This window comes from Panthera onca, chromosome C2 (genome assembly GCF_046562875.1).
Source record: "Panthera onca isolate mPanOnc1 chromosome C2, mPanOnc1 haplotype 2, whole genome shotgun sequence".
In the NCBI taxonomy this organism is placed as follows: Eukaryota; Metazoa; Chordata; class Mammalia; order Carnivora; family Felidae; genus Panthera; species Panthera onca.
In genome coordinates this window covers 126,884,592-126,898,022 of record NC_138347.1, presented here as the reverse complement: position 1 = coordinate 126,898,022, position 13,431 = coordinate 126,884,592, and the positions used below count along the sequence as shown (strand labels likewise).

At 37.1% G+C, this 13,431-nt stretch overlaps 1 protein-coding gene and 1 pseudogene across 3 annotated transcripts in view; one reads left to right on the top strand and one right to left on the bottom strand.

The window, feature by feature from the left end:
* PCCB (propionyl-CoA carboxylase subunit beta) overlaps positions 1–13,431 on the top strand; it is a 92,889-nt gene that overhangs the window by 67,789 nt on the left and 11,669 nt on the right. For all 3 annotated transcript variants that reach the window (XM_078432320.2, XM_078432321.2, XM_078432319.2), the window contains one exon: positions 8,496–8,619. In XM_078432320.2, coding sequence (XP_078288446.1) covers positions 8,496–8,619 — 124 coding nt within the window. The remainder of the gene's footprint in view (positions 1–8,495; positions 8,620–13,431) is intronic.
* Positions 12,644–13,325, bottom strand: LOC132683123 (large ribosomal subunit protein uL15 pseudogene; annotated as a pseudogene).

Genomic DNA, 13,431 nt, shown 5'->3' with positions numbered 1-13,431 from the left:
CCCATTTATTGCATAAGTGAGAGTTTATTTCTGGACTTTCTATTCTTCCATTGATCTATGTGTCTGTTTTTGTGCCAGTACCATCCTGCTTTGCTTATTATAGTTATGTAATACAGTTTGAAATCTGGGATTGTGTTACTCCCAACTTTGTTCTTTTTTTCCCAAGATTGTTTTGGCTATGTTTAATATGAATTTTAGGATAATTTATTCTAGTATTGTGAAACATACAATTGGTATCTTTGATAGGGATTGAATTGAAACTGTAGATTGCTTTGGGTAATGTGGGTATTGTAACGATAGTAATTTTTCCAGTCCATGAGCATAGAATACCTTTCTATTTGTTTGTGTCATCTTTAGTTTCTTTCATCCGTGGTTTATTTATTTGTTTATTTTTAATGTTTGTTTATTTTTGAGGAACAGAGCACGGGTGGGGGAGGGACAGAGAGAGTAAGAGAAGGAGGCATAGAATCCAAAGCAGGCTCCAGACTCTGAGTTGTTAGCACAGTGCTGGATGCGGGGGTCAAACCTACAAACCATGAGAACATTACCAGAACCTAGTTGGATGCTTAACTGACTGAGCCACCCAGGTGCCCCATCATCTTTTATCAGTGTTTTAGTTTGCAGGGTACTGGTCTTTCACCTACTTGCTAAGTTCGTTCTTGTGTATTTTATTCTTTTTGGTGCAGTTATAAATGGAATTTTCTTAATTTCTCTGCTACTTTGTTACTAGTATATAGAAATACAAGAGATTTCTTTGTATTTTGCATCCTGTGACTGCTGAATTCATTTATTCTAATAGTATTTCAATGGAGTCTTTAGGATATTCTATGTGTAATATCATTTCAGCTGCAAATAATGACATTTCACTTCTTCCTTATAATTTTGATGCCTTATATTTCTTGTCTGATTGCTGTGGCTAGTACTTTCAATACTATGTTGAATAAAAATGAGAGTGTAGATTTCCAACTTGTACCTGATCTTAAAAAACTCTCAGTTTTTCTCCATTGAGTATGATGTTAGCTGTGGGTTTTTCTTGTATGGGTTTTATTATGTTGAGGTATGTTCCCTCTAAACTCATTTTCTTGGGTGCCTGGGTGGTTCACTTGGTTGGGAGGCTGACTCTTGATTTTTGGCTCAGGTCATGATATCACAGGCGTGAGTTCAAGCCCTTCAGTGGGCTTTGTGCTCACAGTGTGAAGCCCGCTTTGGATTCTCTGTCCCCCTCTTTCTGCCCCTGCCTGGCTCATGCTCGCTTGCCCTCCCTCCCTCCTTTGCCCCCTCTCTCAAAAATAAATAAACGTTAAAATTTTTTTAAACTAATTTTCTGGAGTTAAAAATTTTTTTTCAAATGTTTAAATTCTAGTTAGTTGACATACAGTGCAATGTGGTTTCATGGGTAGAATTCAGTGATCCATCAAATATATACAACATCCAGTGCTCATCATAACAAGTACCCTCCTTAATACCCATCACCCATCTAGCCCATCCCCCATTCACCTCCCTCCATCAACCCTCGGTTTGTCTCTATTGTTAAGAGTCTTTTTTGGTTTGTTTCCCCTCTCTCTTTTCTCCCCACTCCCATATGTTCATCTCTTTGGTTTCTTAAATTCCACATATGAGTGAAATCATATGGTATTTATCTTTCTCTGACTTATTTTGCTTAGCATAATATACTCTAGCTCCATCCATGTTGTTGCAGATGGCAAGATTTCACCCTTTGTGATGGCTGAGTAATATTCTATTGTGTATATATACCTTATCTTCTTTATCCTTCATCAGTCTGTGGACATTTGGGCTCTCTCCATAGTTTGGCAGTTGATAATGCAGCTATAAACATTGGGGTGCATGTTATTACTCCTTTGAATCCATATTTTTATACCTTTTGGGTAAATACCTAGCAGTACAACTGCTGGATCTTAGGGTAGTTCTATTTTTAACTTTCTGAGGAACTTCCATACTGTTTTCCACAGTGGCTGCACCAGTTTGCATTCCCACCAACAGTGCAAGAGGGTTCCTGTTTCTCCACATCGTTGCCAACACCTGTTTCTTGTGTTAATTTTAACCATTCTGACAGGTGTGAGATTGATCTCATGGTTTTGATTTGTATTTCCTGGATTATGAATGATGTTGAGTATCTTTTCATGTGTCCATTAGCCGTCTGGATGTCTTCTTTGGAGAAGTGTCTATTCATGTCTTTTGCCCATTTCTTAACTGGGTTATTTGTTTTCTTGGGTGTTGAGTTTGATAAGTTCTTTATAGATTTTGGATACTAACGCTTTATCAGATATGTTGTTTGCAAATATCTTCTCCCATTCCATAGGCTGCTTTTCAGTTTTTGAGTTTTCATCATGAACAGATGTCTAATTTTGTCAAATAGTTTTTCTGCATCTATTGAGATGATCATATAATTTTGTCCTTCATCTTGTTAAAATGATGTATCATGTTACTGATTTTGTGAATATTGAACCATTGTTTCCCCAGAATAAATCTCACTTGATCGTGGTGAGTGATCTAGTTAAAATAATGTATTGTTTAATGAAGTTTCCTAATATTTTGTTGAGGATTTTTGCATTGATGTTGATCAGGGGTATTGGCCTGTGGTTTTCTTTTTTTGTGAAGTGTTTGTCTGGCTTTGGTATGACAGTATGGTATGGTATGGATCAGTATGGTAATACTGGCTGCATAAAATGTCATTTGGAAGCTTTCCTCTTTTTTTTTTTTTTGTACTTTGTGGAAAATAGGTATTAAGTAAAAAATTTTTTTTAATCTTTATTTTGGAGAGAGAGAGAGAGAGCGAGCGAGCACATGGGGAAGGGGCAGAGAGAAAAGGGGGACAGAAGATTCAAAGCAGGATCCATGCTGACAGCAGCGAGCCTGATGCAGGGCTTGAACTCATGAACTGCAAGATCATGAACTGAGCTAAAGTCAGATGCTTAACTGACTGAGCCACCCAGGTGCCCCAGTATTCTTTAAATGTTTGGTAGAATTCACTTGTCAATCCATTTGGTACTGGGCTTGTGTTAGGGCTTTTTGATTATGAATTGTTTTGATACTAGTAATTAATCTGTTCAAATTCTCAATTTCTTCCTGATCCAGTTCTGAAAGGTTGTATGTTTCTAGGAATTTACCCATGTTTTCTACGTTATCCAATTTGTTGGTGTATAATTTTTCCTAGTAGTCTCTTAAAATACTTTGTATTTCCATGGCATGGGTTGTTACTTATTTTTTATTTTATTTCTTTGGGTCCTCTTTTTTTCTTTTTCCTTCATGACTCTGGCTAAGGTTAACCTCTTTTATATTTTCAAAGAACCAGTTTTTGGTTTCAGTGATCTTTTCTATTTTTTTTTTTTAAGTCTCCATTTCTTTCTGTCTGATCTTTTATAATTTTTTTCTTTCACTTACACCACTGGAATAGATCAGACAGAAAATCAATAAGGAAACAGTAGCCTTAAATGATACATAAAAATACACATATATAGTATATTTCATCCAAATACAGAATACACATGCTTTTCAAGTGCACATGAAACATTCTTATCTTAAATTTTTTTTTTTTTTTTTTTTTACGTTTGTTTATTTTGAGAGAGAGCGCGAGTGAGGGAGGGGAGAGAGAGTCCCAAGCAGGCTCTGCATTGTCAGCATGGAGCCTGATGTGGGGTTCGATCTCACAAACTGTGAGATCATGACCTGAGCCAAAGTCGGATGCTTAACTGACTGAACCACCCAGGTGCCCCCTCAAGTGCCCATGAAACATTCTTAAGGAGAGATCATATGTTAGGTCACCAAATAAATCTCAATAAATTTAACGAGACTGAAATGTCATTCATCTTTTCCAACCACCACAGTATGAAACCAGAAATCAATTACTGGGGTGAGGTGGGAGGAACAAAAACTATAAACAAATGGAGGCTAAACAACATGCTATTAAAAAAATCAGTAAGTCAACAAGAAAACCAAAGATAAAATAAAAAAATACATTAAGAAAACTGAAAATACAATGGTCCAAAGCCTTTGTGACATAGCAAAAGCAGTTCTAAGAGGGAAATTTATAGGGATATAGTCCTACCTCAGGAATCAGAAAAATCTCAAATAAACACTATAACCCTAGGCATAAAGGAGCTAAAAAAAAAAAAAAAAAAAAAAAAAATGAACAAAGCCCAAAGTTAGTAGAAGGAAAAAAATGATAAAGATCAGATAGAAATAATTGGAGACTTAAAACAGAAAAGATCACTGAAAACAATAGCTGGTTCTTTGAATAGATCGATAAAATAGGTAAACCTTAGCCAGAGTCATGAAAGAAAAAGAAAAGAGACAAAAAGGCCCTTACATAATGTTAAAGAGACCAATCCAACAAGAAAATATAACAATTATAAATATCTATGCACCCAACCCTGGAGCACCTAAATACATAAAAGCAAATGTTAACAGACATAAAGAAATTGACAGTTATGGTAATAGCAAGGAAATTTAATACCCCACTTACACCAGTGGAATACATCATCTAGACAGAAAATCAATAAGCAAATGTGAATATTGCCTTAAATGATAAAAAATAGACATATATAGAACATTTCATCCAAAAACAGAATACACATTTTTTTCAAGTGCACATACTGCTCCCTTCTGTCTACAAAGTTGGAATCCTACTATTTCCACTATTAATGTTTTAGTAGAGATATTAGCCAATGCAATGAGACAAGAAGTGGATCACCTAAAGGCAAAAGCCTTGGAAAAGAAGCTAAGCTACATTTGTAGTTGATCTGGTATACTAAAAAATGCTACAGAATGTATGATGAAATGGAAACAATAACCAGGGAAAAAGATATAAAATTGACATATACATATTGTCATCAACACAATAACCAATTATGGTAGCATACAAAGAAAGAAGTTTAAGTATTTAGTAGTAGCCCTATGGGAGAAATTTTTAAAATTCTGAAAGATATAAAAGTAGACGAACAAATGAAGAGACATTCCTTGTTCTGGTTGTTGAGTTAACATCATAAAAACAGTTCTTCCTGAGGTAGTTTGTAAATTTAAAGCAATCTTTAAAAAGTTTTCTCAATGTTTATTTTTGAGAGAGAGAGCGAGCACGCATGTGAGTGCAATTGGAAGGGGTAGAGACAGAGACCCAGAATGTGAAGGGGCTTCAGGCTCCCAGCTGTCAGCACAGAGCCCGATGCAGGCCTTGAAACTCATGAACCGTGAAATCATGACCTGAGCTGAAGTCAGGTGCTTAATCAGACTTAGCCACCCAGGTGCCCCTGAAACAAAAATTTTAAAATACAACTAGACAAGTTCATAGAAAAGTTCATAGGGATTCACTTCAACTTGTTTTTAAATTAGACTGATTTAAAAAGAAGACTAAAAGGGTGCCTGGGTGGCTCAGTTGGTTGAGCATCTGACTTAGGCTCAGGTCATGATCTTGCAGTTCATGGGTTTGAGCCCCTTGTCAGGCTCTGTGCAGATAGCTCAGAGCCTGGATCCTGCTTCAGATTCTGTTTCCCTCTCTTTCTTCCCTCACCTGCTCGTGCTCGTGTGCATGCTCTCTCTCAAAAATAAATAAACATTAAAAAAAAATTTTTAAATTAAAAAATGCTAAAGTTTCCCTTAGTTTAAGAAAAAGATGTTCATATGAATAAGAATAACTAGGAATATACTGCAAAAGAAAGACTATGGTCATATCCCATATTAAAGCATACTGTAATTAAAACAGTGTGGTGCTGTTCCATAAACCAGTGGGACAGAATAGAAAATCTAGAAGTAGATCCAAGTACATATAGAATATAGGTAATACGGTAAGATTATCTCAAATTCTAGGAGCAAAGATTAGCTTTTTAAACTTTTTTGTTTTTTTTAAGTTAGAGGAAGAGGAAAAAAAAAGAAAGAGCCGGCGGGGGGGGGGGGCAGAGAGGGAGAGACAGAATCCCAGGCAGGCTCCATGCCATCAGAGCAGAGCCCAATGCAGGGCTCAAAGTCACAAACCAGGAGATCATGACCTGAGCAGAGATCAAGAGTAGGACACTCAACCAACTGAGCCACCCAGGAACCCCAAAGATTAGTTTTTTAATAAATGGTGGTGAACAACTAGATAGCTAGCTGGTTAGAAAAATACAAAATTAGATTTGTACTTTATATCATACACAAAAATGAACTACAGATAGATCAGAGAACTAAATATAATAAGTGAAATTCATGTAAGCACTAAAAGAATGTGTAGATGGATTTTCATAACTTCAGGGGAAGGTAGCGAAAGGATTTTGAATATAACTCGAAATCCAGTTTCAGTTTTGTTTAAAAAAAAGTGGTAAGTGTGACTGTGTAAAGAATTTAAAAATCTATAAAGAAAGTTAAAAGACAACCAAGTAGGAGGAAATATTTGCAGTGTACATCACAAATAAAAGATAATATCCCTAATATGTTTTTAAAAACCTCTTAAAAATTGAGGAAATAAAGACCAAAATTGATAGAAAAAAAGGCAAGAAACATGGATAGCTCACAAAAATGTATATAAAATAGACCTTAAACATATGGAAAGATTTTCAACTTGACACATTATGTTTGAAATGAAAGCTAAAATTACATTGAGTCATCATTTCTCTCATCTGTCAGATTGGCAAAAAATAAAAAACTTAAAAACGTTTTCCATTGGTAAGTCTGGCAAAGCACCCTCTCATAAATTACTGGGAAGGGAATGTAATTGCTAAGACTAAATGGGCATATTTACATGTGAACCCCGCAGTTCCCCTTTCAGGTGTTGACACTGAACATATACTGATTCTCATCATCCAAAATTATAGATGTACAAGGTTACTACTGTTGTGTTATTTGCAATTGCAAAATATTCTAGGCATCCTGGATTTAACTTTTAAGTTGCTGTGAACAACACAAAGGAGATTGGTTGAGTAAACTTGGTACATCCACACAGTCGAGTAGTAGGCAGGAAAAAGTGAGCATGATCTCTGTGAACTGATAGGGAGTGATTCTCGGGATATATTGTTAAGTGAGGAAACCTGAAGTGCTAAACAGTGTGTGTAGTAGGTCACTTTCCATTTATGATAGAATTGGAAATTAAAACGATTTGTTTTCCAAAACAAACACAAAACAAAACAAATACATGTATTTGCTCATTTCTATATTGCACACATGAGAGATAAATCAGAAAATAATGGCAGGATGGATGGAATTAGGGTAGAAAGGATGGGGAGTGACATTAAACTATATTAATGTTTACATGTTAAAATCAAGACCGAGGGAAAACCTTTAAGATAAAAACAAATTAACCCATATTTCAAATGAATAACTTTTGAACATGGTATTTTGACTATATATCTTTAGTCCAGTAACAAATAGTTGTAGAGTACTGAATTTTAGTGTGTTTTTTTTGGCAGTCATATGGGGTAGCAGTTCTGACACCAGTTTCTCAATATTTGAGGATTAAATAAGTCCATTTGGAAGATAATAGGAGTCTGATGACTACTGTAAGGGGGAATCTAGAATTGCAGTCATTAGTATGAACTGAGCATTTTCTTACTACTTTTAGAAATGTGTGTGTGTGTGTGTGTGTGTGTGTGTGTGTGTATTTGTGGATTTCCTAGCTCTGTCCTCTGGGACAGCTTCTTGTTTTTGTTTTGAGAGAGAGACGGAAGGGAGGGAGGAAGGGAGTGGGGAAGAGGGACAGAGGGAGAAAGAGAATCCCAAGCAGGCTTCTGGCTCAGCATGGAGCCCCACTCGGGGCTTGATCCCACGGCCCTGGGATCATGATGCTGGCCGAAGACAGAGACAGACCATTGCAAGCACATCGTGCTCTCAGGTTAGGCTCTAGAACCAGACTGTTGTTGCTGTAAAGGGTATTATTGCAATAACTGGCAAAATTTGAATAAGGTTTTGTAATAGATAGTAGTGGTGTTACTAGTTTCCTGATTTTGGCAATCTGATTGTAGTTATGAGAATGTTCTTGTTCTTGGGAGATGCATACTGAGGTATCTAGAGGTAAAGAGGCATCATGTCTATAACTTATTGTCAAATAGTTGAGAAAATTCATATATATGTACATATGTAGAGAGAGGTGTGTATATATAAATACATAGAGAAAGGGGAGGTAGGTGGGAGGGATAGGGAATGACAAAGCATATGTGGTAAAATGTTAAGAAATGGAGAATCTGGATATATACTTTTTATTTTTTTACTATTCTGGAAATTTTTATGTTAAGTTTGAAATGATTTCTAAATAAGGTGAAAGAGTAAAATAATGCCAAATTCAAATAGAACCCTTAAAAAAGGCTGTGCTGATGTATCTTCCCCAGCAGTGTGCAAGAGGGTTTCCCTTCCAGCAGGGAATGGGTGCTGCCACTGCCCCCAGTCCTTTGTCCCTGGAGAAACTGAGGTGGGGTCGGGGCTGTCCAGCTCGGTCGTTCTGTACTGTGTCTGTCATTCTGTAATGTTGTATCTGGCTCTTTATCATTTTGAGCTCAGATGTAAATTTATCCCTGCAGGTTGTCGACGAGCGAGAATTTTTTGAGATCATGCCCAATTATGCCAAGAACATCATTGTGGGTTTTGCAAGAATGAACGGGAGGACTGTTGGAATTGTTGGCAACCAACCTAAGGTGGCTTCAGGTAGGTACAAGAGGCTCTCACAAACCTCAGGTGGCAGTTGGGGGCCATGGCTGCGGGGTGTGGTGTCTGCCTTCTGCCTTTTCCTCAGATGAGTCTTCCATGGCCAGAGAAAAAACTCAGGGAAATGTTGTTGTAAAAGCTCTCTTCTTGGGGCGCCTGGGTGGCTCAGTTGATTAAGCATCTGACTTAATTTCTGCTCAGGTAATGATCTCAACTGTTTGTGGGATTGCGCCCTGCTTTGAACTCCTCTCTCTTCCTCTCTCTCTGCCCCTACCCATGCACTCTTGTGAGCACTTCTCTCTCTCAAAAAAAAAGAAAAAAAAAAGCTCTTTTTTAATTGTTCATAACTCACAATGCTTCTCTCATAATTTTATTTTTTAAGGGTTTATAGGCAATTTTCTTCAGCTTAAGATGGTTTTTACATTTTCAGAGGTCTGCTTTCTGTCTCCCCTAGTTAGATTCATGTCTCGCCCCTAAACTATGAGTTCAGTGAGGGTGGGGGTGTTGGTGTCTTATTCGTAGTTTTAAATCCATTGTTCAGTGGTGTCAGGTACAGCATCTTCCTGTGTCTTCCGTTGACATGGCCAGAGCTGAGCTATAGCCAGGTCAGGGGCACTCTTCTGTGGTTGCGCCCTGGGTGTGGCTGGAGGTGTGGGATAGGGACTATAGACACTGCTTTCCTCCTGTTTCCTGTGTAGGTTTGTTTTGAATACTGTATAGGAGAAATATGCACTCCCTTACTGACCCAGCCTCATCTTTTATGTCTGTCATGGCAATTTTTCCTTTTCTTTAGAAAAAAAGTTGTTTGGTTTTTTTAAAATTTTTTTTTTTTTACCATGGTAAAACATGTGTATAACAAAGTTTGTCATTTTAACTATTTTTAAGTGTATAATGTAGTGGCATTAATTACATTCATACCGTGTGCTGCCATTACCACTATCTTCCAAAAATTTTTCAAGTAGAAATGACTCCCTTTCCACCCTACCCCTGAGTCCTTGGTAATCTAAGTCTCCTCTCTATGAATTTACCTATTATAGATATTCCATGTAAGTGGAATAATATAGTAATTGTCCTTTAGTGTCTGGTTCCTTTTACTTAGCATATGTTTTCAAGGTTCATCTATGTTGTAGCATGTATCAGAACTTTATTTTAGCTTTTCATGGCTAAGTAATATTCCATTGTATGTATATACCACATTTTGTTTACTCATTCATCTGTGATGGACACTTGGGTTGTTTCCACCTTTTGGCTATTGTGAATAATATTGCAGTAAACATTGGTATACAAGTATCTGTTTGCATCCCCGTTTTCAGTTCTTTTGGGTATACACCTAGCAGTGGAATTGTTGAGTCATATGGTAATTTTATGTTTTTGTTTTTGTTTGTTTTTTTTAAGAAACATCATACTGTTTTTCACAGTGGCTGCACTGTTTTCTCAGTAGCAATGCCTAAGGGTTCCACTTACTTTACACTGTCGCTTGAACTTGTTATTTTCAGGTATGTTTTGATAATAGCTATCTTAATGGGGTGTAGAATATTTTCTCATTATGGTTTTCATTTAAATTTCCCTAATAATTAGTGATGTTGAGCGTCTTTTCATGTGCTTATTGGCCATTTGTATATCTTCTTTGGAGAAATATCTATTCAATTCCTTTGTGCATTTTTAATTACTTGTTTTTTGTTGAGTTGTATGAGTGCTTTATATTCTGGATATTTATTAGGCCTTTATCATCTATGTGATTTGCATGTATTTTTTCCCATTCTGTAGGTTGTCTTTTCACTTTCTTGATAATGTCATTTGATGCACAGAAGTTTTAAAATTTGATGAAGTCCAATATACAATTTGTTTGTGTTTGGCGGAGTACCTGTTGAAAAATCCAACATCATGAAGCCCCTCCCTGTGTTTTCTTTTAGGAATTTTATGCTTTTAGCTTTTACATTTAGGTTTGACCAATTTTGAGTAAATTTTTATATATGGTGTGCATTAAGGGCTCAACTTGATTCTTTTGCGTGTAGAAATCTAGTTATCCCAACACCATTTGTTGAATAGATTGTTCTTTCCCTATTGAATAGACTTGGCGTCCTCAAAAATCAAGGGGCTGTAGATGTATGGGTTTTTTTCTGGACTCTTAATACTATTTAAGTGGTCTATTTATGTTTATTCACATGCTGGTTTTGATTACTGCAGCTTTGTGTAGTAAGTTTTAATATCGGTAAATGTGTGTCCTCTCATGTCCCTTGTAAAGATTCTTTTGACTTTTGGGGCTCCTTGCAATTCCAAATGAATTTGAGGATTGGTGTTTCCATTTCTCCAAAAAAGGATGTTGAGGTTTTGATAGAGATTGCATAGAATCTGCAGATCACTTTAGGTATCTTTCCATTTATTTTGGTCTTTTAATTCTTTTGGCAGTGTTTTATAGTTTTTAGTGTATAAGTCTTTCACCTCTTGGTTAAATTTACTTTTATGTATTTTATTCTTTTAGATACTATTGCAAATGGAATTGCTTTCTCAATTTTCTTTTTGGAATGTTCATTATTAGTATATGGAAAGATGACAACACAACTGATTTTTGTTGGTTGATCATGCAACCTGCAACTTTGCTGAGCTTATTAGCTTTATGAGCTTTCTTGTGGATCATGTTTTTTGCAAATAGTTTTTACTTCTTCATCTCCAATTTGGATACTTTTTATTATTTTTTTCTTGTCTAGTTGCTTTGGCTAGAACATCTAGCACACTATTGAATAGCATTGGTGAAAGCAGGCATCCTTATTTTGTTCCTGATCTTAGGGGAAGAACTTTGTCTTTGACCACTGAATATGATGTTAGCTGTGGGTTTTTCGTAAATGCCTTCATCGTGGTGAGAAAATTTCCTTCCATTCCTAGTTTTCTGAGTACTTTTCTTTTTCTTTTATGAAAGGTTGATAGATTTGTATACCTTTTCTGCAACATTTGAAATGATCGTGTAGTTTTTGTCCTTCATTCTATTAATGTGGTGTATTATATTGTTTGATTTTTTTCTACGTTGAACCACTTTTGCTTTATTGGAGTATATCTAAGTTGGTCATGGTATATAATCCCTTTGGTAAAATAAATTTTATTTTTTGGAGCTCTTTAAGTTTCAGAGCAAAATTAAGTGAAAACTGCACCATAATACTCTATCATACATACACAGCTTACTTTACTGTCAATATCCTGAACCAGAGTAGTACATTTGTTACAATTGATGAATGTACATGGACACACCATAATTACCTTAGGTCTGTATTTACATTAGGGTTCACTCTTGGTGCTATATATTCTCTGGGTATGATAAATGTATAGTATATAACCCACCATTGCAGCATCATAAAAAATGGTTTCACTGCCTTAAAAGTCCTAAGCGTTCCACTTGTTCATCATTCCTTTCTCCCAACCCTGATAACCTAGTAACCCCTGGCAACTACTGATCCTTGTACCCCTCCCATAGTTTTACTTTTTCTAGAATATCATATAGTTGGAGTTAGAGTATGTAGCCCTTCCAGATCAGCTTCTTTCACGTAGTAATAGGCATTTAAGCTTCCTACATGTTTTCTCATGGCTTGATAGCTCATTTCTTTTTAGTGTTGAGTAATATTCCATTGCCTGGGTATACCACACAGTTCACTTATCTGTTCACCTCCTGAAGGACATTGTGGTCGCTTCTAAGTTTTGGCAATTATGAGTAAAGCTGCTATAAATGTCTGTGTGCAGGTTTTTGTGTGGACATAAGTTTTCAGCTCATTTGGGTAAATGCCATGGAGTATGCTTGCTAGCTTGCATAGTATGAGTATGTGTAGTTTGTAAGAAACTGCCAAACTGTCTTCCAGAGTTGCGGTACCATTTTGCATTCCTGCCAGCAAGGAGTTACAGTTCCTGCTGCTCCACATCCTTGTCTGGATTTGGTGTTGTCAGTGTTCTGGATTTTGGCCATTCTAATAGGTGTGTAGTGGGATCTTTTTTTTTGTTTTTCACTTCACTTGTAAGTATTTAATGAATCTCCCTCCATGTGGCTTCAAGCTACCAGGACACAGGCCCTCCCCTCCTCCCCCCCCCTCCCCCCTTAACCTTCTCCTCAGCAATTCTACTGAAGAATTTGGCCCTCTCGATGACAGGCTGTTTGGGGAGCTTTCCCTTTCCCAAAACTTTGTAGTAGCATGAACGCACCACATCAGTGATAGGAACAAGTCCAGTCTTGTTTTTGGCAGCATTTACCTGTGTCTGCTGACTGACCAGGGTCCACAGTTTAATCAAGGTTGACAGTTGGGTAGAATATCTGGTTCCTTTTTAAGTGGTAATGCCTCATACCCGCTTTTCCAAAGTAACCTGGATGATATTTGTCAAAGTTGATCCTGTGATGATGCATGCCACCAGCATTACCCCAGCCTCCTGGGTGCTTCCGGTGCTTGCTGATGCTGCTGTGGCCGTGGCTTACATGACCCCGAAGTTTCCAGGTCTTCCTCAGTCTGGATGGCATGTCAGCAGTCCAGACAAAAGACCTGGTATCTTCTTTTAATTTGCATTTCCCTGATGCCGTATGACATGGGGTATCTTTCCATGTGTTTATTTGCCATCTGTATGTTTTCTTTGGTGAGGTGTCTGCTCTGATCTTTAGTCCCCCCCCCCCCCTTTCTGGTCTATTTTTTAATCAGTTTTTTTTTCTTATAATGTTTATTGTTGAGAGAGAGAGAGAGAGACAGAATGTGAGTGGGGGAGGTGCAGAGAGACTGGGGACAGAGGATTCGAAGTGGGCTCCGTGCTGACAGCAGACAGCCTGACATGGGGCTTGAGCTCACA